This window comes from Carassius gibelio, chromosome A1 (genome assembly GCF_023724105.1).
Source record: "Carassius gibelio isolate Cgi1373 ecotype wild population from Czech Republic chromosome A1, carGib1.2-hapl.c, whole genome shotgun sequence".
Taxonomy (NCBI): domain Eukaryota; kingdom Metazoa; phylum Chordata; class Actinopteri; order Cypriniformes; family Cyprinidae; genus Carassius; species Carassius gibelio.
The window spans coordinates 32,507,501-32,535,269 of record NC_068371.1 but is presented as its reverse complement, the minus strand read 5'-3'; the positions used below and the strand labels follow the sequence as shown (position 1 = coordinate 32,535,269).

The window sequence follows — 27,769 nt, the reverse complement described above, 5'->3', positions numbered from 1 at the left end:
TGTTGTTTGCTTGTTCCAGGTTTCTGCAGCTCTTCATGCATCCTCTGCATGCACACCATCACAAGAGCAGGGTGATTTTAGGACTGCAGTGAGGAAACTTTATACTTCAATATTTCATCATACATTTATAGAAATTAAATAACATCAGTTACTTCCTGTTTCATACATTAGCAGCGGCCATTTGATGTTATAATTGAGACATTATTACTTTTTATGTAACAATAAAAAGTAACAGTTATGTAGCAATACGTTTTATATGTAGGATATTGTTTCTTTTTAAGTTACTTTTTATGAAATTAGCACAATGTTGTTACTTTAGCTACCTTTAATTCAGTAAATATGATTTTGTTACTTCTTTAAGTAACAATCATTTTAAAAGTAATGTTTTATGACATTAGCACAAATATTGTTACATTAAGTAAAAATAATAAAAAGTGACTTTATTTAATAAGTTGGATATTGTTGTGTTTTAAGTATTGATAAACAAAAAAACGATTTTGTAACTAGGATATTGTTACTTTTTAATGAAATTAACACAGAATTGTTACTTTCACAATGATAAAAATTTACTTTTTATTTAATAAGTTAGATATTGCTACTTTTAAACAACAACTTTTTAAAATTAAATAAGTAGGATTGTGTTACTTTTTAAACAACAAAAAGTTAGTTTTCATGGCAGCACAATATTGTTACTCTAAGTTTGTGTTAAGTGAGATTAGCACAATATTTTAAGCAATAATACTTTAAGTTATAATAATAACTTAATAACACTCTATCATTTGACAAGTAGGATTGTGTTACTTTTAAAGTAACAATAATATAAAGTCCCTTTTTAGGTAAATAGAGAACAAAAACAAAGAGGTTTCAGAAGACAGACGTAAAATTGTAGTGACAGATAGATTTATCATCATTCAGCCAAAACTTCCTCTTTTTAGTTAGTCTCATTTTAGAACCCCTCCCTAGTTCTCTCCCCGTCTCTCTCTCTCTCTCTCTCTCTCTCTCTCTCTCTGGCTCTCTCTCTCTCTCAGACACACACCCTTCTTCGAGCAGCAGTGCACGGTCATCTCTCTCTCTTTCTCTCTCTCCCCGTCTCTCTCTCTCTTTCTCTCTCTCAGACACACACCCTTCCTCGAGCAGCAGTACACGGTCATCTCTCTCTCTCTCTCTCTCTCTCTCTCTCTCAGACACACACCCTTCCTCGAGCAGCAGTACACGGTCATCTCTCTCTCTCTCTCTCTCTCTCTCTCTCTCTCTCTCTCAGACACACACCCTTCCTCGAGCAGCAGTACACGGTCATCTCTCTCTCTCTGACTGTGTCTCAGTGAGGCTCGGGGTCAGAGGATGTCAGGTCGCTCTCAGGAGACTCTGCTCAGATGATGCTGTGCTCACGGTGAGGATGGACTCTCGCGCTCTGACACACAGGTTTACCGTCTGAAGGTGTAGGTGTGGTTCTTCTGGGGTTGATAGATCAGTCACACAGCAGCATGGCCGACGCAGGTGAGAGCGTGAATAAAGACATGAAGGTGTTTGTGGTGGACAGCCAGGCGCTGCCGCCTCCGGTGTCTGTGAGGAGGGACGACCCGCGGCTCTCCGTCATCTACCTGCTGCTGGCCGTGGCTCTGCTGGGGGTCTTCATCGAGGCTGGGCTCATCTGGCATCTCTACAGCAGGCCCGCGGTGAGTCCTCATGTGTGCTCCATGCAGCTCATATAGATATTAGTTATGCTCAGTTAACCCTCTGGTGGTCTGTGGTCAGTTTAGACTAAAAACACTGTTTTGCATTTTTTAAATGTTTGGTGGGATGGTTTGAAACATGGTTACTTTTGTAGCACTTGATATATGCACACAAAAAATCTTTGTAAAAAAAAAAAAGTCACTTGTGATCTGAACATACAGAGCAATTATGCACAATCAACAAATCATCCTTGTTGAGGTAGTCATCAATAATGCCTAAATATAGCCAAATGCAATACCTTGTAAAAGTACACTTCAAACGCAGCTAGTCAAAACACAGCCCTATTCATCTACAACACAAAATTATGTTGTGAAAACTGTTTTGGAGCATGAAATTCCCTCAAAACACAAAGTATTAATGTGATGAGTATTTGAGTGTGAGACTCGGATCTCTTTAGATCACCTGAAGTCATGCTGGAGATGCTAGCCGTCGGGTTTAGTTCATGTAGCTCTGGAGACATCCGTACATTCAGCTTCCCTCGGATCATAGTTCTAGGAATATCTGCCGTGAAAAACTTTACATTGGAAAAACCCCAACACAATCATTTCAGTAGTGCTGACACACTTACTGTACATCTTAAAGGGAAAGCATGTGTTTTATTTGCTGTAGCAACACATCTCTTTTACAGTATGTTTTTCATTACTCTTTAGTTTTTCTGTGATCATGTGCTGACTCAGATAATATGAGCTGATGATTAATTATGAGATGTGTTTAACAGTTATTATTATGCTACACAAATGAGTCACCGTAGCCCTTGCTGGAGGTCAGATGACCCCTCTCACCCCTGTGCTGACATCACTTCCTCTAACACCGCAGGGAATGTTCCCATGTGTTGCTTCAAAGATGCTGTCAAAAGTCTCAAAAACTCACTCTGCTTTGATCTGTTTGACCCCGATCAGACGATTCGGTGTAAAATGCAGCCAGTCCTCTGCTGTTCTAGTGTCAGTTGGGACAGAATAATCAATCATTTGGCTAATATCAGATCTTCGTAACCTGAGGTTTGGCATTTGCATATGGTTTGAACCCCTTGGTAACTACCCCAGATTGCTAACCACTAAGTTACACAACCCCCGCAGATTATTGCTCATGGTTTTGGATTACTGTGCAGATTTCCTGTAAACATATATTAAGGTTCGCACAGTCACACCCAAGCCACTGTCTAAAAAAACTGTAATAAACTAAAAAAATATACCATTATATACATTTAAAATCCACGATTATGTAATAAAATCAATTGGTGCTCATCCTGGTAACAGTGTAACAGTCCTCCATCAAAACTAATAACAGTGTTATGGTCCTACAAATGACTCCAGTGCATGAAATTGATCTTTAAATACAATGGGAGTCTTTTTTAATTAGTTATGTTAAAAAAGGTTAAAAAATGCCGTAGCAATTAAGTAACATTAAAAAAGAATCTTTGATTAAAATTATCCCAAATAAGTGCTAATGTTTGACATGAAAATTTGGTTTATGAGATTTGACCAATGTGTTTACAGAAGTCAGACAGTTTCGCTCTCTGACAGTAGATGGCGCTTTTAGAAGAGCAGAAATAACCTGATAACTCCGGGACACAAAGTGCTGCATAAAACTTCAAGTATTTTTTTATACTTGGCTAGTGTGCAGGAACACAGGCGCTCGACACATGCACTCTAGAAAGCTCCATCGTTGTCCGACGTCTGCTGTTTTTTTCTCCAGAAGAAAAAATATCTTTGCACTCTTTTAAACTAAACAACTCATTAGTGCAAAGCAAGTCAATTGTGCATGTGCAACCTGTGATGAAGTACACACACTATTCTGGTGACGAAATCTAAGTATACTTTGGACTTAACTTTCTGTTTCTGACATGCAATGTGTCAAACAACATTTACATGTTTTCAAACAGCCATTTTCTAATTCATTATGTTAATAAAACAACACCATGAGACAGAGACGAGAGCTGAAACACTGTAACAACTGTGGCTCTGTGAATGAAAGCACAAATCCTATTGGTTGGTCTGTTTTATGAAAAGAGATCAGAACACATAAAAATCACAATTTATCATTGCATTACATTGACGGTATACACATATTTGTTTCAGTCAGACGCATTAACACCCATTCGTTCAAACTGCTGTGAACTGGCCATTGTTCACATCTGAAATGCCAAAACATTCTTTTGAAAGACTTTCTTTTTTTTTCTTCTCTAGGGACCATCAGATATCCAGAAAGTGGAGTATATAAAAGTGAGTATATATTTTACTCAAGTGTGTGTGTGTGTGTGAGTACATAAACAAGTGTTTGACGATCATATTAACGCTGCTGTAAACACTTATGTGCAGGGAGAGAAGCACACACTTCCCAGCAGTTCACATGGTTGGTAAACACTCACACATTCAGAGGATTGAAGATGTGTTCAGTGTTCATTCGGCTTGTTTTCTCAACAGATTCCAATGAAGTTTTACCTGAAAAACCTCCCAAAGCTGAGAGCAAACCAGCTGCATTTCTGCAAAGTATGGAACAACTTCTACACACACGTATATATATATATATATATATATATATATATATATATATATATATATATATATATATATATATATATTTTAATAGGGTTGAAAAAAGTGGAAAGTTTCCAAAACTTTCCAGAATATTTGGAAAGTTTCTGGAATTGATTTTTGGACATTTCTGAAACATTTGGGGATTTTTCCCATTTTCCTAATATGCATCAGACATTATATTGCTAAATATATTGTAGCTTGTGTTTCCCTGCATGACGTGTGTGTGTGTGTGTGTGTGTGTGTAGTCGCTTCGCCTCCGTTCAGTAGGAACGGCGTTCTGCCCTGGAGGTCTGACAGCTTCACGGTGTTCTTGAGGGGTCTGCAGTACATGAACAACAGCCTGCACATCCAGCAGGACGGATACTATTACATCTTCTCCAAGATCTCTCACATGGAGAACTGCAACTTCTTCAAGCACCAGGTGATGCAGAGGACAGAGAGGTACAACTCCATGGCCATCGAGCTGATGCAGAGCTCCAGGTAGTCCACAGCACACACAGATCTCCTCAGACCACAGCTGCGAGAGTTAAAGCTCATCAATGCTTTTACTGTAGGTTCATCTGCGTGACAAATCTATCCCAATCGAGGGGCAACAGCTACCTGGGAGGCATCTTCCATCTGCTTAAAGGAGACAGTGTGTTCGTGAAGGTCAGTAACAGCTCGCAGGTGCACGGAGACGTCTACGAGAACTTCTTCGGGGCCTTCATGGTCTAAATACTGACATACTTCTGCAAGGACGTCTCACACACACCCTCAGGTTCTCATTACGGTTTTTAAATATTATTTTACACATTTAGCGAATTGCTGCAATATAGAATTGTGCAATTATTATTTTTATTTCCGCAGGTATATCAATATATTTAGTGTGAGTATGGCTGACTGCTGAGCCTCGGATCCGATGCCATTTCTCTGTAAGTTTGATGAGTTAGAGGCCCATTCTCAGGAAACCATTTGAAAGGAAATATATTTTTAATCACTTGTTTTTAAGTATTTGTACTATTTAAGAAGTCATGTTTAAAATGCTTGTAAACTTGTTACTGTCATCAATGCTTTATATATTATAAGCTGATGATAATTTATATACTGTACACACACTCACCTAAAGGAACACCTGCTCAATTTCTCATTAATGCAATTATCTAATCAACCAATCACGTGGCAGTTGCTTCAATGCATTTAGGGGATTGGTCCTGGTCAAGACAATCTCCTGAACTCCAAACTGAATGTCAGAATGGGAAAGAAAGTTGGACAATTGGACAGTTGAAGCCTGGAAAAATGTTGCCTGGTCTGATGAGTCTCGATTTCTGTTGAGACAGATGGTAGAGTCAGAATTTGGCTCTTCGTGTCCTGGATGTGCATCCCACAGATCTCCATCAACTGCAAGATGCTATCCTATCAATAGGGGCCAACATTTCTAAAGAACGCTTTCAGCACCTTGTTGAATCAATGCCACAGTTCTGAAGGTGATAGGGGGTCAAACACAGTGTTAGTGTGGTGTTCCTAATAATCCTTTAGGTGAGTGTGTATTACATGTCTCTGTTTGAAGTGAAGGCAACATGAAACAGTTTGATCATTTCTGACTCTCACTGTAATCTGAATTAAACTGGATTTCATGGGTTGCTGCACTCTGGAATTTCTATTTTCGGGTGAACTACTTTAAGTGCGTTCAACGAGACGACGCACTTGAATTGTTCAAACATTCTGGTGTGCGTTCACACTCTCGCACAGAGTGGAGGTGTGACATTGTTTGATGTTATTTATAAAAGTACATGTGTGTTTTGATATTGACTGGAATGTGCATTAAATGTGTATCTTAAAAACAAATATTCAAATCTCTGAGTCTTCTCTAGCGAGCCACAATAGTCTTGCACAATGTCACTTATCTTCCTTATTTTCTAGCTCTCGCTTTCGACCTCACTGTACTGAGTGCAGCGCTGCACTTCAAAGCCGCAGAGAGAACGACAGATAAAGAGAGAGAGGTGGAGGGAAGGAAGAGATAAGCAGGGAGATGTGTGGGGACGGCAGGATGTGGCGACACGAGGTGGAATAAGACAGAAAGGGGACAGTGCACAGGAACGGGGTTTTTGGAGGGGCCAGCGGTTGCATTTTCCTGACTCAGCGCATTTCTGCATTCACAACGGAAGTTTCCAAAACAACCTGCTGTCACCACAAATAAACAAACGGCTGTGCAGTTTCTTTTAGATTTTCTTTCCATTTGAAGAGTGAAAGACGAATGCCTGGTCATGTCTTCTTCTCGTCCCATGTCTAACTGGTATTACTCAAGCACACCGTGACCCACAGGTCAGATTTGGGGTCTTATTTGGCTGGTTGGTGAGGGTCGATTCGTCCCTGCTGGCAGATGCTGGTACTACACCATGTGGACTCAAAACCAGTGTTTCCCGTTAGCTTTGGTTAGTTAGTTTGGTGGTTGCTCTCACCAAATATGAATTTGTGAACTGTTTGTTTGCATCCACACAGAAGAGTCCACCTGTCTACACTTTTTATTGAACAAAAACTGCATGCAAATAAATCAAAATTCACATTGATTCACATTGAACTTGTCAAGGTTTTTTCATGAATCATTATAGTAGATGTTTTATGAGTAACACATTCTTTTTTATATATATAAAGAAATCATTAAATATGAGTTTTATTTCTCTTTCTCTGCTGCTTTTGGTGTCACAGCTCGGCATGGTCACAAAAATGTTTGAGAAAAGAGAAGTAATAAATGTGTTTTAGTGCATATGTAAATTACACACATCAGCTTTAAGGTGCAATGGATGGAGAAACCTGAGCAGTGTTTCACAACCATAGGGTTTTTCACCTCAGGTTCACAAAAATGTCAACACATACCTAAAATTAAGACGATTACGACATGACACTTCTTAATATGTGAGAACATGACTTGGTGTCTCAGGATGTCCATCTCAGGGCTTCAGTTCAACTGACAATAAAACCCCCTTGAAAACAGGAGTTAACTGTATGAAGACTTGTGAAGGTAATGTGGCTTTATAGTGAGTGCAAGATCTAGACGCCTAAAGCTCTCCTACGCTCATTATAACTGTGTGGTCGTGGTGTCATGGCATTTCACACACCTGATGGTTTCCTTCCACAGCAGCTCAAACTGCACCTAAACACTACATCTTCTAAAATTACAAAGAAGAACACCCAATAACGCATGTAGAGCAGAATTAGGCTGATTCCCATTGATGAACAATATGCATAAAAGATCCCTCAAATTCTGGAAGTTGCAGTTCTCCATGTGAGAGATCTTGGAGAAGATGTAATAGTATCAAGTCCCACAGAATCGCTTCATTTTAAAGCGCTACAAACCCAAGAACTGAACCCTGAAAAGAGTCCACTCAGTCAGCTAGTTCTGAGACTTACTAACCTGACTAACTCTACTAACATTAACCAGTCTCAGACCAGCACTGCTTCTCATCCAAACATCAAAATCAACCAAATTACCAAACTATCTAAAAATACATATCTGAAACATTGGGATCAAGAAACTAAAACACAAAGTAAATTACAATCCTATCGAACTCTAAAATCAGATTATGAATGTGAAGATTATCTCCAGAGTGTCAGAGACACAAAGCAGAGACGGATCCTGACCAAGTACAGGCTCAGTGAGCACAGTCTAGAGTGTGTGTGTGTGTGTGTGTGTGTGTGTGTGTGTGTGTGAGAGAGAGAGAGAGAGAGAGAGAGAATGAGCACAGTCTAGCCATCGAGACGAGCAGACACTGAAAGAGCTTAGAGTGTTGATGTTTGTGTGTTTGTTTGTGTATGTGTGTGTGTGTGTGAGAGAGGGAGAGAGATAAAGATAGATAGAGAGCAGGTGTATGTATCCTTAGAAAAAGTATATGTATCCTCTATTCAAAAGCAATTTTGAGTAGATAGACAGATAGACAGACAGACAGGTAGACAGACAGGATCTGTGGAGTGTTCGCTGCTGTGCTGAGAGTGTGAGTGAGAGATCGAGAGTGAGAGACGGGGGCGGTGAGAGCCTGTGCTTCTGATTCAGCACTTTTCTTGCATCTTGGTGGAAGTTTCCAGAAAAACTCTATCTTTATACGCAACCATTCTCTCTTCTCATTTCTTTCTGTTACTCAGAGAGAAAGAGTGAAAGAGAGAGAGAGAGAGAGAGAGAGAGAGAAAGAGAAAGAGAGTGAAAGAGAGAGAGAGAGAGAGAGAAAGAGAGAGAGAGAGAGAGAGAGAAAGAGAAAGAGAGAGAGAGAGAGAGAGAGAGAGAGAGCAATGAATGGTATGAGAAAGAAAGAAAACGAGCTGCTTGTTTCTTTCCGAGCATCAGCCTGTGTTCCTCTAAAGAGCATGATCAGAGAGAGCAAACCGAGCGACAGACAAACACAGTCCTGCCTGAAACATCTGCTGATCCAGCACCGCAGACACGTCCTTCTCATTTAAATCACAGTACAGGTGCTGGTCATATAATTAGAATATCATCAAAAAGTTATTTATTTCACTAATTCCATTCAAAACGTTAAACTTGTATATTATATTCATTCATATTCATACACACAGACCGATACATTTCAAATGTTTATTTCTTTTAATTTTTATGTTTATAACTGACAACTAAGGAAAATCTCAAATTCAGTATCTCAGAAAATCAGAATATTGTGAAAAGGTTCAGTACTGAAGAGACCTGGTGCCACACTCTAATCAGCTAATGAACTCAAAACACCTGAAAACCCTTTAAATGTTCTCTCAGTCTAGTTCTGTAGGATACACAATCATGGGGAGGATGCTGACCTGACAGTTGTCCAAAAGAAGACCATTGACACCTTGCACAAGGAGGACAAGACACAAAAGGTCATTACAAAAGAGGCTGGCTGTTCACAGCGCTCTGTGTCTAAGCACATTAATAGAGAGGCGAAGGGAAGGAAAATATGTGATAGAAAAAAAGTGTACAAGCAATAGAGATAACTGCACCCTGGAGAGGATTGTGAAACAAAACCCATTCAAAATGTGGGAGAGATTCACAAAGAGTGGACTGCAGCTGGAGTCAGTGCTTCAAGAATCACTACACACAGACGTATGTAAGACATTGGTTTCAGCTTCAAAGTTATGTTCTCTCATGAAAGTAAATTTAGCATTTTCCAAGCAAGTTTACACAGTCAGTGATGGTTTGGGGTGTCATGTCATCTGCTGGTGTTGGTCCACTGTGTTTTCTGAGGTCAAAGGTCAGCTGTACACCAGGAAGTTTTAGAGCACTTCATGCTTCCTGCTGCTGACCAACTTTATGGAGATGCAGATTTCATTCTCCAACAGGACTCTGCACCTGCACACAGTGCCAAAGCTACCAGTACCTGGTTTAAGGACCATGGTATCCCTGTTCTTAACTGACCAGCAAACTCGCCTGACCTTAACCCCAGAGAGAATCTATGGGTACTGTGAAGAGGAAGATGTGATATGCCAGACCCAAGAATGCAGAAGAGCTGAAGGCCACTATCATATCAACCTGTGCTCTCATAACACCTGAGCAGTGCCACAGACTGATCGACTTCAAAATTAAAACAAACAAACATTTGAAATATATCAGTCTGTGTGTAATGAATTAATATAACATACTTTTTGAATGGAATTTGTGAAATAAAGAAACTTTTTGACGATATTCTAATGATATGACCTGCACCTGTATGTCTGTTTAGAACAGATATGAAGGTTTTGTCAGTGAACACATCTGTGGATCGTACAGTGATTGTCTAATGATGACAGGAGTGGAGCAGGTCCAGGGCCTGTGGAGGAGACAGAAGAGATGCAGCAGTGTTTTCCTGAGCTCTGCTGAGAGGAAAGCGGTTAATACCAAGACAAATGTTTCACTTCTCCACATCCATCAACAGGTGGCAGAAGAGAACCGCCTGACTGCCTTCAGCAGAGACTCCGCTGCAAATCTGCTGGGATAAGCATGAATAATTTTTTTTCAGCTCTTTTTTTAATTTCTGAAGCAGGTCATAGAAGGACAATGGCGCCTGCTGAAGTAGATTTGTTTGGAAACACAATTGCTGGCATCACAGAGCTGTCAAATTTGCAGCTTGTTCATCTTCACTTAGCCTCTGCAAACGGGCGTCTAACAGCCACTGGCTACGTTTACATGTCCAGTGAGACATTTCTTAAATGATAGTTTACTGTGCATGTACGACACATCTGCTGAGACACATCCTTAAACACCGCTCCTGCTGAGAAGCATGGCTTTTCCAACAGTTAGTCTAGTGGACGCGGTTAGACATGCGGTAGGGCTCTTTCTCAATGTCTTTAGTCATGCAGACCTTTTTCTGCCTTGTAACATTTTCCAGTGAAACTGAAAGAAGCAGGAGACGACCAGTTCAGACAGCTGGCAGATTTTAAGCTCAGATAATGGCCTTTGTTCTAGTAGCTGTACTTGCATAGAATACATCTGTCTGGATGCAGCAGGGAGGTTAAATATAACAATATGATTCACTTATATTAATGTGAGAGAGGCTGAAACTGGCTGAACTCTATGCTGTCTAACACTAGGATATATCAGCAAAAGAAACAACATGTGTGACCCTGGACCATGAAGCTAGTCATAATGGTCAATTATCTGAAAGATGAATAAGTAAGATTTCCATTGATGTCTGGTTTGTTAGGAGGACAATATTTGGGCCGAGATACAACTATTTGAAAATCTGGAATCTGAGGGTGCAAAGAAAATTGCCTTTAAAGTTCTTAGCAATTCATATTACTAACTAAAATTAAGGTTTGATTTATGTATGATAGGAAATTTACAAAATATCTTTATGGAACATGATCTCTGGCATAACAGAAAAATCAATAATTTTGACCCATACAAAGTTTTTTGGGCTATTGCTAAAAATATACGCAATATACGCAAGCGGCAGATAAAACTGCCGTGGAATGGCGTTTACAGCTCATTTTTTTTCAGGTGAAACGGGAAACAAAAGAGATCAGTGACATCAGAAATAAAAGCTGTATCAGAGGCAGAGCGTGAGACATTTCATTTTTCTTTAGAATGAATGTGCTCTGACAAATAGTTCACAACAAGAACAAAATCACGTATTGCGAAAGTCAGTTCTGGCTCATGCCAAGTATTAATGTCTGCATCTTTGGTAGAGTGTCTCTGCACATTCAGTTTCTGAACTCTCACTCTCGCTTGCTTCCAGTAAGAAATTAAGAAGCAGATCTCACACTGACTCAAGTTGTTTCCAGATGCTCTGCACAGAATTAGCACATGTTTTACATCCGGTGGAGAGATACAAAGCAATGATTTCTTAGCCGAGCGTCTGCCTGCATTCATGCAAACTTCACTTGGAAGAAACTCAACAGGCATGCATCGTGTCGTCTCTCAAACATCTCCGTGTATTTGCTTCTTCTGCAGCATCTGCTGACAATATCTGGTCTCAAGCTAGCTCAGGCTGTTTGTTTGTTTGCCGAGTTTGTGCGGATGTGTCGGCATGTGGTGAGGACTGAAACCTGTTCTCGCACCTCTGACAGAAAGTGACGCGAGCGAGATGGCCTGCATACAGAGCAGAACTTTCCTCGCATGGGGTCTGATCAGACCTCACCACAGGAAAGAAAGTCACACATGAGATACCATCTCAACCGGTTCTCTCACACATTCACACAACCAAATGGAGATTTCTGTCTTCCTTTACTCTCCCTCATCCGAGGAAATGCCAAAAGTCTCAATATTAACCCAAACATTTCTCATCAAATGATCCGAATGGCTCTCCACATTCATTTTAATACTCTATATATTTAATTTTATGTAACTATAACCAGAAGACAACTTCCGACTCATTTGTGTCCGTTCTAATGTTTTCCAGTTGATGCTTAAATGAAACAATTATAAACTCCATCATAACTCTAAAAGATCAACATCTGAGCTGCAACATGAGCAGAAACGAATGCTGAAGAGAGTTATGTAAAATGAACATTTTGTATTTTATTAAATATTCTCAGTTAACAAAATAAAGCATTCCACACACTGTCATCATTGTTACATTCATCTCGAGAGTTCCTGAGTTTGTTAGCATTCATACGGTGCTTTCCTTCACACCAGACGCACATGTTCATGAAGAGATGTGAAGACATGCAGCTTTTTGAGTTCTTCAACATACAGCCAAGCGTAAAGACCACCCCGAGGCACTAGTGTTGATGTGCGGGTCAAAGTTCACTCATCATTTCTGTGATGCACCTAAACATCAGTAGAATAATACAGTACATGCAATCAGAGAAGGAAAGGGTTCGGTCAGACGCCTCGCACACGTAGTGATGTCTACAACGGTTTTACACACACACTTTGTACAGTATACACAAAATACGAATATAAATATTGCAAATCTTTAAAATGTAAAACGCATATAAATATATTTAAATTATAAATAGTGCTCAAGAAGCATTGCTTATCCGTTCAAGTCCAGACTTGCATTTTCTGAGCTTTTGTTGTAGAGGCAAACCTGCAATATTTGGCAGAATGCATTTGAATACTGTGGCTAAAATGTTAAAGAGTCACTCTTTCTGGTATCTGAAGGCATTGCCAAATAAGCCAAGACAGTCTGCTGACGTTAGTGGAGTCCTGCTCATCGCAGCATTAGAAACAGTCCTGAGTCGATCACAGTTACGTGACTCAAACGAGCAGCCCGAAAGCAGTTCCTCTCGTGATCACGTGTGATGTACCGCTTGTAATCCGTCCACCAGAAACATCCCAAAGCCAGAGTCATTCATGTCCAGTTTCCAGTCTGATGAGCCTTTAAACTGGGATTTGGCTACAAGACGGTCTCCATTTTCTGGAAAGGTAACGACACGCCAACACGTCTTGGTAATGGGTGTGTCTTCCCTCCATTCAGGCAGTGAGACGGTGCAGGTGAGCTCCACGTTATTGAGTCGATTATTAAAGCTGACCGTGAAATGGTCAAATCGATCAGATTTACATATTCCAGCACAGGAAAGAGTGAGCTGCACATACAGGAAGTAGCTTCCGCTCTCATTCACGTTCAGCACATTCTGTTTTTTATCATAGCTGTAGAGAGAGCCGATGGTTTGACCTCTTCCATACGCAATAGATTCCCACGCCATCACACCTGATTTGAGTTCACCTGCAGGGTGGAGACAAAGAGACACGCTCAGTCCCGAGACTTTAACAGAAGGGATCAATGTGCAATGTGATATTCAGGGTTAAATACAAGTTAACTACGTTTTTTTTTTTGTTTTTTTGCATAATTTAAAGTTCAAAATGTGAAATATATTGGCATGAAACTTACTTTCAGTGGCCCTCAGGTAAGCAAAATTCTGCATCTAGAAAAAGGAAGACAGAGGAAACGAGACATCAGAGACAGGTTCAGCAACAGCAGGATCAGATCTGATACATTTCTTATAAATGCATTTTATCTCTGCAGCGTTATTGAGAAGCTACATGGTTCGAGCTACAGTACAGATTCAAATATTATTTGTTTCATTATAGATTCTACAGATTGCAGTTAATTAAAACATTCATTCTTTTTTAGCATCAAGCTGTATTCCTTTATAGAATTTATCAATTTAAAAAAAAAATGTTTTATTAGCATGTCTATTATAGATTAATAATTCTAAAGGTTCTTATTGGAAACTTTATCTAAGTGATTATCAGTCATATTTAATGATGTTTGCAAATTATTAAAATATACTGTATTGTCATGCCAATTCATAGTAATTTAATGGTGCATCTCCAAACATGAAAATACTGTGCTGTCATAAACAAGAATGATTTAATTTACAAACTCACCTTATATGCGTTTCCGGTGTCGGGGAACGGCGCCACCAACGCGTCCGCGGATCCGTCTAAGTGTCGCGTCGTCCGCTTGTTTATCTCGTCCTCGATGTGTTTGGCGAAGTACAGCGCGCCCGCGAGCGCGACCGCGAACATGAAGAAGAGCGCGATCACGGACACGGTGAGGAAGGTGTCCAGACACCGGCTGCGGGAGCTTGCAGCGGGCGACTGGCTCTCGACATCTGTGGACGCGGACATCTCGAGAAACAGCGTGTAAATAAAGTGATACATCCACAGCAGGTGCACTCTTTTATGCAGAAGTGCTGGAGGCGGAACTAACGGGTTTCCCTCGTCACCTCCTCATCCGCCCACGGGAGACAGAAAGAGAGACCCAGACACGAAGAGGGACGTTCAGAGAAAACCCGTCTGACTTTCCGCTTCTTTCGGTTTTGCGCAAACGGAGGTGGAAATCGGGAGGAGAGTAAAGTGTGAATTTCTGTGACTGGCTCCGTATTCCGCTCGTTAATTCATGGAATATCATACTACATTTATCCTCTCACTGCAGCATTTCATTTCATAGTGTTCTTTCACTCAGTTTGTGTAAGACTTGAGAGGCTTTAGCATAATCTGTTGTAAAAGCTGTGTACACACTTACACCGAGATATAAAGTTCTCGATTCGGATTGTGTTTACAAAACGTGGCACAGACCAAAGGGCCTATACAGGAGCTGCTGAACTCATTCACATGAACAAAACACTGAAACATTGTAATTCATCTTCAATTTTATTTTGATATTTAACATTTTGTAATTTAGCATTTAAAAGTAATGGTATTTGGTCTTAGAGTTTATTTCAAAACAGCCTGCCAGTTTTGTATACATAATGCTGTGTACAATAATTTTAATATAATAATAAAAGTAACATAATAATAATAGGCAAAATAATCATAAGATTGTGTAGGCCTAATTGGAAACGCTAAATGAAATTCATCTTTAGGGATTTTATAATGAAATAATTTTTGTTTTCATTTTAAAGTAATAATGCCAAGCTTTCTATAGCTTTATTCAAGTCAGTGAGGCAAGTATTTGCTGAGTTTCGGTTCATCAGAAACCGAAACAGCAGAAAGCCTCCTGGTTTTTTTCTTTTCTTTATTTTATAAAAGCACACCGTTTTGTTGATATTGTGAGTGCACACGAATAAAAGTAGACTCTTTTAATTTCTGAATACTGTATTACTCTTTCCTTCATGAGCAAAAATTATGAAATATTTCCAATGCAAGTGATGGCGAGTAAAATGCAATTCAGCTTCCCCTCTCCGCTCAAATGGGTATGCCTCTAACAGCAAGTGTTTGAACTAGCCTAAATTATTGATATGCTTGACCTGTTTTTATCTATAGATTTTAGGCAAACTTGTGTTTCTTTCACAGGCTTTTGACAGGTCTCTGTCATATTGTTCCAGATCAGCTTCGGGTTTTGTGTTGCAAAAAGTCATTTAAGAGATTAACTCCATGGCTAACACTGAATTAATGTTTCTCAGCAAAAACCTTCTGATTAAATGTGTTAATGTATACTGATTTGTTCTGTAGACTTTTAAATGGGTGAATCTCAACAGATAATTAAGTAAAAGCACATGTTCCTCTTCCAACACTGTGATGCACATATTTTATTTCGATCACCACGTCACTTCCAGATGTCCATTCACAATGGAACGTGTATGGTATTTATTTCTACATATTAAAGTGGCTCCGATTTAAAAACATAAAAGTGACCAAATGCAATTTCGCTTTTCATAGCGTGCTAAAAATAGATCCTTGTGTCTGGAAGAGGAAGGGCCTGATTATGGCACCAGCATGTGAAAACCTGTGCATCCGAGCCTGAGGCATTACAGGAAGTGATGTCATCGGCAAAGGTGTAGCAGCAGCACTACGCCTACAGTACCAATCACTTTCTCAGTTCCCTTTTACTCCTGACACTTCAGGTATGACATCACTGTCCTGTTCGACAATGTGTTTTTTCTCATCTTTCTTGGCTCTGATTGAGTGTGTATGTGTGTGTGAGGGTCTAGATGAAACAAAGCAATATTACAGTGCTATCTCTTGTGAGTATTAGTGACTTTCAATCTGTAACTGTAACAGATTTATCACATGAGAGCTTTACTCTCGTCGATATATGTCAGCTTCCCTTTTGAAAGTGACTCTGCAGCGCTTCCTGAATGTGGACGGGTCTTTTTGTTTTAATTTCCAGACCCGTGATCAGATCATACTTTGGGGAAAAGTAAACAAGACACATTATGGAAAACCCAGCTCTTAAATAAAATAAAACATACAGCAATACATCCATCGGTAACTATGTATTGCAGGTAATTTGTTTCACATTCATCAAATCAGAACAGGATTTTCGAAGCTTAGTCATCAGTTCAGGAGTTTATGTGGATTCGTCTCTCTCAGTAGATTAATCTCGTCCTCACCTGTTGTGAAATGGATTTTGGCAATGACAATCATCCATGCATCTTTTTTTCAAGTATCAAGCTACAACTGTTGTATGCAATGCCTTGAGGTACTCCTAATTAGCATTTCTGGAACGCCCACAACAAAGTCATGCTAGCTTTAATGCAGATAGATTTGAGTGTATTCCAGGTATAAATCTCTCGAGGTATGTTTTGGCTATTACATATGCTGACGGTTAGCCAGGGAAAGTCTAAGTTTCATCTAAAGGTCACACTCACAGCTGCCGAGCACTAACGTCATGTGTGTTTGGGATTTCATATGGCTTCGCCTCAGAATGGGGAAGTTAATGTTTCACAAAAACAACTACAAAGCAGTCAGAACTTCAAACATGACGTTTTGTTCCTCCTTTGCTCTCGCATTACTAATGGATTGTATATGACTCTTGACATCAGATACATTATTGTGATAATTGCTGATAAAGTTAAAGATTAAAATACAATGAGACGGAAATGAAATGAGTTCCTGTGTTAAGTTGATTATGTATAATTAAAGATGTTATGAGACTTTACACATTTTGGGGAATTCAGTGGGCGAGCAGAAACAGGTTTGTAGTGTGTGGGTGGAAAACATTCCCCACTTAGTGCTTTTTTAGGCTAAATCAGAACATCGAAATGGAGGCTTTGAGTTTGTCAATAAACAGGACAAACCTTGAATAGGCCCAGATTTAAGCTGAATGTGATGACACCGAGGAGTCCTGTGACACAGCAGCCAATCAGAGCATCTGAAAGGAATTCTGTCCAGGCTAAAATGAGTGAAATTATCAGGAAATGTTTCCAGATTTCACAATAGTGTATCTATGATGAGATCTGTCCTGTCACTACTTTAGGTTGTGGGTTGTGTTGCATTATGCTCCATGTGTTTGTGCATCATAATATCCTCCTATCTCTGTCTTGTGTCAAAGAGTGTTCGTCTACCGTGTTTCCCTTCCACCAGTATGTGCAGTTTGGACAGGTAGGGTTTATGGGTTGCAGCTATAAACTGTAAATAAGCAGCATAAGACAGAAACCTTGAGTTGAATGTCTGCTAATTTGAGTGCTTAAAAGTCACTGTGCATTTGTGACACCCTAAGTCAGCTATATGCAAACTGACCACTGTAAAACTCAAAAACATCCCTCATCTGGTTGTGCTCAATTGTTGTGCTGAATGTCACATGTTTTGGGTGCTTATGTAAGTGTCCAGTAAGAATATCTTTCCTGCCAGCTGCTGTGAATCAGAGCCGCGACGTGCCAACAATGTTCTTCAGAGGAAAGGGGAGGGTGTGGAGGAAGGTGTAGTGACATTTAGGCCACATAGCGACCTCATACTTGTTTTAGAGGGAACCGCCGGGGAAGTCCAGTTCACATAGTTTGGCACGGTGAAAGCAGTGAGGACAACACAACTGTGATACAAGCTGTGGGAAACTGGCAACCTGCCCTAAATATATGTGTGTGCATGTGCTCATATTAATGATCACTCTGTTTAACCACATACAGACAGATATATAAACAGATAGAGAGAGATAGACCGACAGACAGATGCATGGATCTGTTACACATATGTTTTGTTTCTTTACTTAATAGCCTTTAACCGAAAATGTTTAGAATAAATCTACTGTTTACGTGAATACATCATTTTAAGGTGCAACACAACTTTCTTCTGTAGTTGTGTGCTCACAGATGTGGCTCTGTGGGTGTGAGCTCACAGAAAGCGTTCTCAGCGTATAAAATGGCACGTGCAAATGATATATCTGTCGTCTGTCCCATATTTATGGAAACATCCCAGATTTTATCAATCCACCCAATGCATGTTTTTTTTTTCCGGTCGGATATTACCAAAAGAAGCCCACTTGGAGGGGAACCCACCCAGCCTGGCAACATTGAATGATGACAAAGGTGACCTTTAAAGACTTTGGAAATCCCTATTTATGTGACCAATCTGATCATTCCTGTTAAATGTGCCTAGATCCTTGCTCTCAGCTGTAGATGAGTATTCTGCATGGTCTTTTATTTCGGGTGTGTGCTAATCCAAAAGACTCAAACAGGGGCCCCACCAGCATTTTTGGCTTGTTTATCACTGATTTCAGTTCATTAGAATCTGAGCAGTGATTCAGATGGCATGGACTTTTCTAATGAGTCACTTAAAGTCAAAGACCAGGGTCTGAATGATCTGTTTCTTATCTGTGTCTCCGTAACTGTGTTTGGACAGAACAATAGCTCAATACTTACTGAATACTGCACTTTCACTTTAAACAAAAGTCTGGAAGCAAAACAAAGCTTTCCTCTGCTGCCTGCAAGTTACGTTTTTACCAGGATTGTGGTAAGCACTAATGTACCGAGATCAAATTCAATATACACCTTATTGATGATGCATACTATATACAGAAATGCAGATGAGCCCTGAATTTGCACTACTGTACACAACATTATAAACAAAGTTATAAAGATGTTACTCAAATTCAGATGAAAATCTCCTAACAGCACTGTATATTGCTACACGTGACCTCATGATGTTAAAGTTGGAGTGGCATCATCTTGCAAATTACTAGTTGTTCTGTGGTTGTTGTTTATCCATGTTGTTTTATCTGAAATCGATTAGTCTTGTTTAAATAATGTCAAGAAAAATATGTTGAAAAATGCCAAACTAGAAATAGAAGGTCAAGCATGTTGCATGTGGGATACTTGATAGTCTGGTGATATTGTAATTAAGAGTGAAGGTCTTAATTTTTGAGAGTTTTCGAGATGGGGGCATGCCAGTGAAAAACAAAATCTTGAACATAATTAAATTATTATTATTATTATTATTAGTTTTTCATTTACAATAAAACTAAGTTGTATGTTATATTTCACAATTATGATGGAATATACTGATTCAATTTACAGCACGTTCATGAATTGAATAATAATAATAAAACACATACATGGACCCACATTTTTTACTCATTATTTTGCATTAGAATTTAAAACGATACATACACATGATGAAAAAAAAAAGTTATTATTGGAGTACATTAAAAAATCGAGTACAAAAAAAAAAAAAAAATACTTTTACATTTTCTACTTAAAAATGTCATGCTTAATTCAGTGTCACTCGCTGTTTCTTTGTAATTAACTGTGAATTTACTATACATTTGTGAGAAAAATAAATGTCTGACACCATTGTTTATGTGAATAGAGCAGCAGTAAGAGTGGAGTGATTTAGATGTGTTTAGCGAAGCTGTGGTTGCAGATTATTTACGAGTTTTCCACAGAAAGAACGCGTTTACTTTTACTCATACTCGTAAACATGACAGGCGTTTCATTTCAGATAGAATAGTAAGAATAAAAGGTAAAAGCAGTGTTAATATATAAGCTCGGACCTGCAGAAGATATTATTCAGTCAGCGTAGCAGTAGACAGAATGACTTACCTCACAGGATCCTAAACCTACCAATACTAGGGGGGTAATAATTCGGCAGGGGGTTGATATTGGGCACACAACACCTGTTTGGCACGAGCTGACGGTTTTCCCGCGGTCGGTGTCACTCATGGCGCGCGACGCGCCCCCTGCCGGGGCTGTGACACACTACACTCGTCCTCCTGAGTTGGGGATATTCCCAAACTTAAAATATTCTGTAAATGTTTTCTTGTATATCTTTTGAAATATCTTAAAGATCTTTAATTAAAATTTCCAATGACTGAGCAACACACTCGCAGGTTCACGCTCCTCTAATGTCCGTTAATGATCACGTGACGCGAATCACTTAATTACGAATGTTTTGTTTTTTATTGAAAATATATATTTATTACAATTCTATAGTTATATGAATTAAGTATGAGCTCTTCATTAACTTTTGAACCCCCAATTAAACTGTTCTGAGGCAATCTGACTCACTGAAGCCCATTGAACCGATGAGTAACTTTTGAACCTGTTAAAAACATAATAGCTATATTATAATGTATTAATCAAAAAGGCGGTGTGATTACGACATCTACCAGACGAAGCTACCTGACTCATGTTTGTCAATATTAACATTAATCAATTCGCATTTGGTCCATTGTGGGTTTGCTTGCCATTGGTAGAAAAATATATATATACCACTCACTCACATGTGAAATAATTTTACGCCTAATCAATATAGTTATTAATAGTATACACTCCCGTGCAAACAGTAATAATAAATTGGACAATAGTGCACATTTAACCATTTTAACCAAAAATCATGGGTCAGGTCATCTTTTCAACAAACAAATGCTTCCTGGTTCCCTGTACTAGAGATACATTTCTCAATAGAGGCATCTATGACACTTCTCTATTGCATCACCATGCAACTCGTGCTTTCTCATGATTCTTAACTCTGAATCAATTTTCAAAATTCTGCCAAAAAGTCAAGGCCTTGAACGTTCTGTTTTCATTAAATATTTAGCATATTTCGTTTCATTGCACCAGTGACACTTGATGCAGTGAGATGAAATACACGTAGGGTTTGCAGGAAACTGAAAGAGAAAAACACCCACACATCATCTCATTGTTAAAACACAAACCCAACTGAAAACAATATTGCTGATAATGATAACGCAGAACTATGTAATTAACATGTGATCAACCATGACTAAAAAAAATAAATAATAATAATTACTTTTATTGTTTAAAATGCTTTTATTATTATAAGAATTTAATTTTTAAAAAGTGAAAGTGATGTGACATACAGCCAAAGTATGGTGACCCATACTCAGAATTCGTACTCTGCATTTAACCCATCCAAAGTGCACACACACACACAGCAGTAAACACACACCCATTTATGCTGCAGCACCCAGGGGTTCGGGGCTTTGCTCAAGGCACCTCAGTCGTGGTACTGCTAGCCGAAGACTCAAAATGACAAACCTAGGGTTAGGAGTCAAACTCTCTTACCACTAGGCCACAACTTCCCCAAATTTAAATGATAAAACTGTTTACAGTGCACTGTATAGATAACTGTAAATAGTATATAATAATATAGAGTAAATAAAATATTATTTAATAATTATAATAATTTTATAGAACAACAGAAATCTCTGTAGTAATGTTTATGGTCTTAACTTTCTATCTTTCAATTTTAAAACATTTATTTTGGCAGAAAAATCACAGAGAGACCTTAAGACTTTTTAAACAGAAGTCACAACAAATTTGATTTGATTTCCAGTTGTATTTAAACAATTCACATCTTAGGGCAGAAAATTTGCAAATCCACACACACACACACACACACACACACACACACACACACACACACACACTGCTCAGTGTAACTCTATAAACCTTAAATCTGGTTACTAGTGATGTTGTTCCAGGGCCAATAAGGCTGAATCAATTTTTTTTTTAAATATACTTTTCTTAAGAAAATTATTAACACTACCTTAGCAGCCAAATATTAGAAGGGCAGCAAAATAAGTTCTAATGCTCACAGGAAGCTGTGTTTCATCTTGATGCTTGAGATGCTCTCTACCTCCTGGTCAACACAGCGCTCATCGGAGATCCAGAATCACAAATTAGCTGAGAAAAAGTCTGAACAGTTTGCTTTTGTCTGTTTTATTTTGATTAAAAAACATTTCTTATCTTTTTACATGAAACACGCCGAGAGAGAGAGAAAAGTCCGAAAGAGACAGAGTGAGAAAAAGGCCAGAAGAGGAGACAGTGTCATCAGTTCATCTACATATTTTTAAAGACTTTTTTCAACCATAAACTCATAAGTGAAAGAGAAGCATGTCCTGAGACGTTGCGTCTCTTAGTATGTATTTACAAGAATTTGCGAGATGCCGTCGCTAAATGTCACATCCTTGATCAACCTACTTAAACACAGGAAGGGGGCGGAGCATTGAGTCAACGTTCTCAAAGCTCCACATCATGATTGGTCAGTGTCTTGAACACCAAAGCTGATGATTGGTTGGCATCCAGACAGGTGGCACAAGAGTTTATTATCCACCTCACTGCTCAAAAATAACAGTCTGGTTGATTTGCTTGACATGTTGAACCCATGACGGTGATCCTGACAGTAACTGCTCCGCAAGAGTGTGTGATTTTTCTTTTCTTCTTTTTTTGGCATGTGTAAGAGCTGTGGTCTCTGGTTTAAGTGTTATCACATTCTGATAAAGGTCTGACACTCATAAACCACACCACCCTGAATGAAAGAAATCACACTGATAAACCAGCTTAAGCCAGCCTAAGGTGGTTTTCAGATGGTCTCCCACCAAAAAAACAGTTTGGCCAGCTCAGGAGACCAGATATCTACCCAAGGATGGTTTAAACAGATTTTCTTGGCAGGGAAGATACGGAGAATGGACAAATGGAGGAAAAACTACCGGATGAGAAGATCTTATCTTAGAAAGGACGGACAGATGTGCTTGGATGGCAGTGAGATGAGCAGGGTGAGTGTGCGGGTGACCAGGAGACAGAGACATGGAGGAGGAAGCCAACATTGTCATCATCATCATCATCATTATCAGACCGGGGTTCTCCCAAGCCTTACAACACACTGCTCTTTCTGGGAGATCTCAAGAAACATGAAAATGGTTTTCATTATCTGAAAGTTCGGCTTCATACTAATGCGTGAATCTCCTGGAAACACTTCACTACAAGATCAAGTGAACTCAGAACTTTTCTGGGTGACCTACACAACCAGAACCACAATTTCTAGAGATTCGACTAGATTGCTAATAGCGATGATGATGGCGATGTTGAAGACGTCCACCCTCATTGTCCTCCTCCAGATCTACGTGTCCTGGTCACCAGCGCCCTAGTCACAGACTCGTCACCAGTTGCATCTGTCCGTCGCCTTCCCCCTGCGAGGGCTGGAGTCCCGGCTGAGCCTCGTCGTTGGTCCTGCGAGGCGGAGGCTGGTAAAAGGCTGAGATGTGCGCTTGGCGTCCTGCGCTGAAGTACAGCTCGTCTGGTGGGAGGGTGGAGTGTGGCTCCGCCCCCAGCGCCTCAGGACTACTGTCGGGATAGGACGAATCCCGGTCCCGCGCGTACAGGGAGGCGGAGTCCAGTCTGGCCCCGCCCACGGCATCCGTGATTTCCGCCGAGAAGCTCTCCGAGTCCTCCTCGCTCTGGTAGAACACAGACTGGGCGTGCTCCAGGAAGCGAGGCTTATCCGGCAGGAGGGGTTTATCAGGTAGGCGGGGTTTGTCCGGGAGGTGTGGCTTTTCCAGCGCTTTGTACAGCAGCTCCTCCTCATCCTGCGGCGGTGGCGGAGGTGGGCGGGGCAAGGGCCGTTGTGGAGGTTCTCGGTGACTCGTCGACGGTGTGTAATCCTGTCGGTGCATCGTGGAGTTCGGTCCATTACCATATCGATCTGTGGAAGGCCGCAGGTTGCTCTGGACGAGCTCGGATATGATCATCTTCTCCAGTGCTGCTGCGTCAGAAAGGTTCCTCCTCAAACCGCCAGCAGGCTCCACCCCTCTAGGTGTCAAAAGGGCGGGGCTGACTTCTCCAGACACGCCCCCGGATCCCACAGGAACGCCCCCCAGTAGATCCGAACTCCCTCCGTGTAAAGAGTAGCTGTTGTTGTAGTTTCCATTGAGCCGAACTCCCTCCAGCCCACACGACTCACGGCTGCGTGACAGAGTGCCCTCTAAAGGACAGAGAGAGAAATGCTCGATTAAAAAAAAGTCTGATTTTCTGAATTATTGCCTGTAGTTTGAACGGCAAAAAGTTTAATTCAGATCCATTTGGAAATGTTTATATTGCATTGACATATAATTGATTCTGATGCATATGCATGAATGTGTACATAGAGTTCTCCCATGCATGTGGTGAACATGAACATTCACTCGTCATGCCTCTCATCAGTTTGCACACAGTAAACTGGAGTAATTCTAAATTTATGAACCTGTGGGTCATTCCAAACCCAACATTGGACATAGTCACCCAGTTCTGCTAATGTTATTTTATAGCAACCAGTTCTCTCTTTAATTCAAGTTAATAATCCAACTCTGTAGAAACGGAAATCTAAAACACTGGAAAATCTGATCCCTGATCCAGTCATTGACATGTAAATGTGATAACGGGCAAATGAGTCCCTAGCATTTGTCAATGTTTTTCGTCATGCTTGATTTGAATCACTGAATCAGGGAGGTGAAGATGAAGGAGCAGCATGGAGATGAAAGAAACACAGACAGACAGGAAGTGTGAACGTGTCCATACTTGAGTTTCTGAACGTGCCTGTAGATCAGTTTATCAAGAGACAGAACAGAGAGAGCAAGACAGAAACGCAGTGAGTACAGATACAAACATTTAGAGAAAACACACAAAACAGTGCTCTTCATCACACACGCACTGACCAGTGGCGTTGAAAACTGCTGGTGAGGGGGGGTTGAATGTTTCAGCCAATAGGGTGTTGTAAGGGGAGGAGCCAGAGCGGGTCTGTAGCATTGGATTGGCTAGGAGGTGATTACCCATAGTGCCTGAGGAGAAACAGCACGATCCTTACAGAGGCGCAGGGATACATTACAGCTGTGTGAGCTGATATGGGTCACTCTCCCAAAATAATGCCATTTGGCTATGAATTTTAGGGAAAAAAATTCTAACTGTGTATTTTGTTGCAAAAAAAAGGTTACATTTTAAAATTAAATGAGAGCAACAATGTATTTTGATAGAGGATTACGTTTTTATTCATATTTTATATACTTTTTGATTACTAATCTGTTTTGATGTTATTATTTATAAAATATATTTCGAATTTTAAAATACATTTTCAAATAAAATAAAATGTATCCATATTTATATTTACTTTTTTATTACTAATTAAAAAAGCTACTATAAAATTATCTTTTTTAAAAGTTTTTAAAATAAGTGGTAAAATATATATATATATATATATATATATATATATATATATATATATATATATATATATATATATATATTTTTTTTTTTTTTTTATAAAAATATTTTTGATGCATTATACATTTCTTAAACTAATCTATTATTTATGTATAACACACCAAAAAAGTTGACATTTATTTCAATCTTTTTTAAAAATAATAAAAATTTTGCATTGCTTCATTCAGTAATATTGAAATTTTTGACAAAAGGACAATGTAGATATTTCTGCATAACTAATTAAGAAGAAATAAAGATGTAATGATGATCAACAGGAATGTTTCACTTTGGATGTGTGAGTGTGTGTGAGTGTGTGTGTGTGTGTGTGTATGTGTGTGTGTGTTTCACCTCGGGTGAGTGTGGGTGTGTTGTTGATCTCAGCTGCCATGAAGGATGATTCTGTCTGCCGGCGAACAGTGTCGTTCCACATCCTCCTGATACGGCTCTGAACACACACACGCACACACACACGCACACACACACACACACACACACATACACACATACACGGCTGAGATTTAAACACACAGGTGCGCACATTCCTGTAAAGATGAAATCTGGGACAGACACACGCGTGTGCATTACCTGTCTTTGTGGAGGCGCATGTCGTGATTGGCTGCCGCCATAGTAGCGATTATTGCCTCTGTGGGCGGAGCTCTTGAGGGAGCCGTGGGAACCGGTGGAGGAGGCGTGGCCACAGCAGGATGATTGACGCAAGCATTTGCTGTATTCTTTCTGCACCTGTTGAACACACAGTGCTGCGTGTGAAAGCAGGTCAGGAGGACAAACACGTGTGAGGAAACACACAAACAGCCACACACCTTCTTCTGCAGCGCGCAGTGCAGGAGGAAGATGAACATGCCGTGCAGGGCGTTGAAGGAGGTGAAGAGGTACGCCATCACCACGCTGCTGTCGTTCATGAACAGGAGGCCGAAGATCCACGTCAGAGACACCAGCAACAGCAGCGTGACAGAGCTGAGCGTCCAGCACCTCAACACACACACAGACACACACAGACACACACACGCACACACGCACACACACACACACACAGACACACACACACACACACACGCATACACATACACACACACACACACACACACACACACACACACACAGCATTACCAATGCTCTTGTGATGCCCTGTTAAATAAAACTAAAAAAAACTTTTGTAAACTGAATACATTTAATGCTAACAGAACAAAACAGAATAAATGTTTTTGTTTTTATAGTTAGTTAGTTAGTTAGTTGCAAAAGTAAAAAATGTTTTCTACATTTTCATGAAATTACTACAACTAAAGCTCAAAAAGTTTAATTAAAAAAATTAATAAAAACAAAACAGACATATTTAAAAAAAGCCTATTAAACCAATAATAAATTAATGAACCCTATTAACAATACAAAATACAAATATATTAATATATAAAAACTACATTTAAATTTATTAAAAAACTAAAACTTCTTATAAAATGTAAATTAGTACAAAAAATAATAATAATGAGAAAAACTTTACAAGCATTTTTTAAACTAAAAATAAATGCAAAAAAAATATACAACAAAATGACCAAAACTTTAACTAAGATGAAAGTGAAGAATATAAAAACAAAAACTAATTCTAAATATTATTAAACACAAAGATGGTATAGAAATTAGACTTGAATACAAAAGTGTCCACTGCAGTTATAGAAAAAACTGATTTTGTAAAATAAAATAAATTATAAATAAATAAATAATTTTTTTGGTCAGATTGAGTGCATGAAATAAACATTTGTCTTAATAGATATCTTCAAAAATGTTTATTTCATTTTATTTTACAGGTTTTTTTTTGTCTGTTAAGTGTAAATGTGGGAGCCTTGACTGAGTCTCAGACAGCAGGAAATCAAGACACCTCCTTGTCTGGGTCGAGGCTGTATATTTTAGTCTAGAGCAGCGGTTATCAGCTGCAGTCGCGAGCCCCAGAGGTATATTATGTCACCCTTCTCTACACAGCTGGAGTTTTTTTTGTTCTAAAAATGTTCTAAGAACATTAGCATTGTTATAACAATGTTTTTAGCAGGTAGTTTTATTTTTGATCCCAGAACATTCTCTCAGAAGATAGGATACCGTTCTTTAAAAACATTCTAAAAATGTTTATTAATAACATTATTAGAACATTATCCCCTAACATTCTAAGTAAGATTTAAGCAGAGGTTTAGATGTTGATGTCTGTTTCAAAGTAATAGTTTGATTTGATGTCACCATGATGGTGGTAAGGGTTGGCTTTAGTTATGTAATTTGACACTTAACTTGGCAGTGTTGATCTTTAGCTGCTGTATTTTTTATTGTGGCAAAAACAGCAAGAGGACATGTGGATGATGCTGATTGCTTGCTGATGGATAAGACATCACCACATATGCGGTATGGTTACACCCAGTCTAATG

General features: G+C 39.4%; 3 protein-coding genes across 5 annotated transcripts in view; 1 reads left to right on the top strand and 2 right to left on the bottom strand.

Moving 5' to 3' along the window:
- The first annotated feature begins 1,187 nt into the window (after positions 1–1,187).
- On the top strand, positions 1,188–6,091 carry LOC127933887 (tumor necrosis factor ligand superfamily member 14). Its single transcript, XM_052531003.1, has 7 exons — positions 1,188–1,676; positions 3,921–3,956; positions 4,053–4,086; positions 4,158–4,223; positions 4,517–4,751; positions 4,826–5,028; positions 5,118–6,091. The coding sequence occupies exons 1-6, from the start codon at positions 1,485–1,487 to the stop codon at positions 4,983–4,985; spliced, it is 723 nt and encodes a 240-aa protein (XP_052386963.1). The 5' UTR covers positions 1,188–1,484; the 3' UTR covers positions 4,986–5,028; positions 5,118–6,091.
- A 6,106-nt stretch (positions 6,092–12,197) lies between these two features.
- LOC128031241 (uncharacterized) lies at positions 12,198–20,018 on the bottom strand. Its single transcript, XM_052619518.1, has 3 exons — positions 14,041–20,018; positions 13,541–13,574; positions 12,198–13,375 (listed from the first exon to the last, which is right to left on the bottom strand). The coding sequence occupies exons 1-3, from the start codon at positions 14,314–14,316 to the stop codon at positions 12,942–12,944; spliced, it is 744 nt and encodes a 247-aa protein (XP_052475478.1). The 5' UTR covers positions 14,317–20,018; the 3' UTR covers positions 12,198–12,941.
- Positions 20,019–22,036: 2,018 nt separating this feature from the next.
- LOC128020284 (adhesion G protein-coupled receptor L1-like) overlaps positions 22,037–27,769 on the bottom strand; it is a 31,843-nt gene continuing 26,110 nt past the window's right edge. The window contains exons 20-25 of one of the 3 annotated variants that reach the window (XM_052607151.1): positions 26,168–26,336; positions 25,932–26,087; positions 25,695–25,791; positions 24,806–24,928; positions 24,669–24,686; positions 22,037–24,096 (exon numbers count right to left, since the gene is read on the bottom strand). In XM_052607151.1, coding sequence (XP_052463111.1) covers positions 23,264–24,096; positions 24,669–24,686; positions 24,806–24,928; positions 25,695–25,791; positions 25,932–26,087; positions 26,168–26,336 — 1,396 coding nt within the window. In that variant the 3' untranslated portion in view covers positions 22,037–23,263. The remainder of the gene's footprint in view (positions 24,097–24,668; positions 24,687–24,805; positions 24,929–25,694; positions 25,792–25,931; positions 26,088–26,167; positions 26,337–27,769) is intronic. The other 2 variants (XM_052607191.1, XM_052607201.1) reach the window with 2 other exon arrangements.

Coding starts and splice junctions, on each gene's coding strand:
- LOC127933887 (XM_052531003.1), top strand. CDS start 1,485: ATGGCCGACGCAGGTGAGAGCGTGAATAAAGACATGAAGGTGTTTGTG. Junction 1,677..3,920: donor ATCTCTACAGCAGGCCCGCG/GTGAGTCCTCAT, acceptor TTTCTTCTCTAG/GGACCATCAGATATCCAGAA. Junction 4,752..4,825: donor GAGCTGATGCAGAGCTCCAG/GTAGTCCACAGC, acceptor CTTTTACTGTAG/GTTCATCTGCGTGACAAATC.
- LOC128031241 (XM_052619518.1), bottom strand. CDS start 14,316: ATGTATCACTTTATTTACACGCTGTTTCTCGAGATGTCCGCGTCCACA. Junction 13,575..14,040: donor ACACCGGAAACGCATATAAG/GTGAGTTTGTAA, acceptor TCCTTTTTCTAG/ATGCAGAATTTTGCTTACCT. Junction 13,376..13,540: donor TTACCTGAGGGCCACTGAAA/GTAAGTTTCATG, acceptor TCCACCCTGCAG/GTGAACTCAAATCAGGTGTG.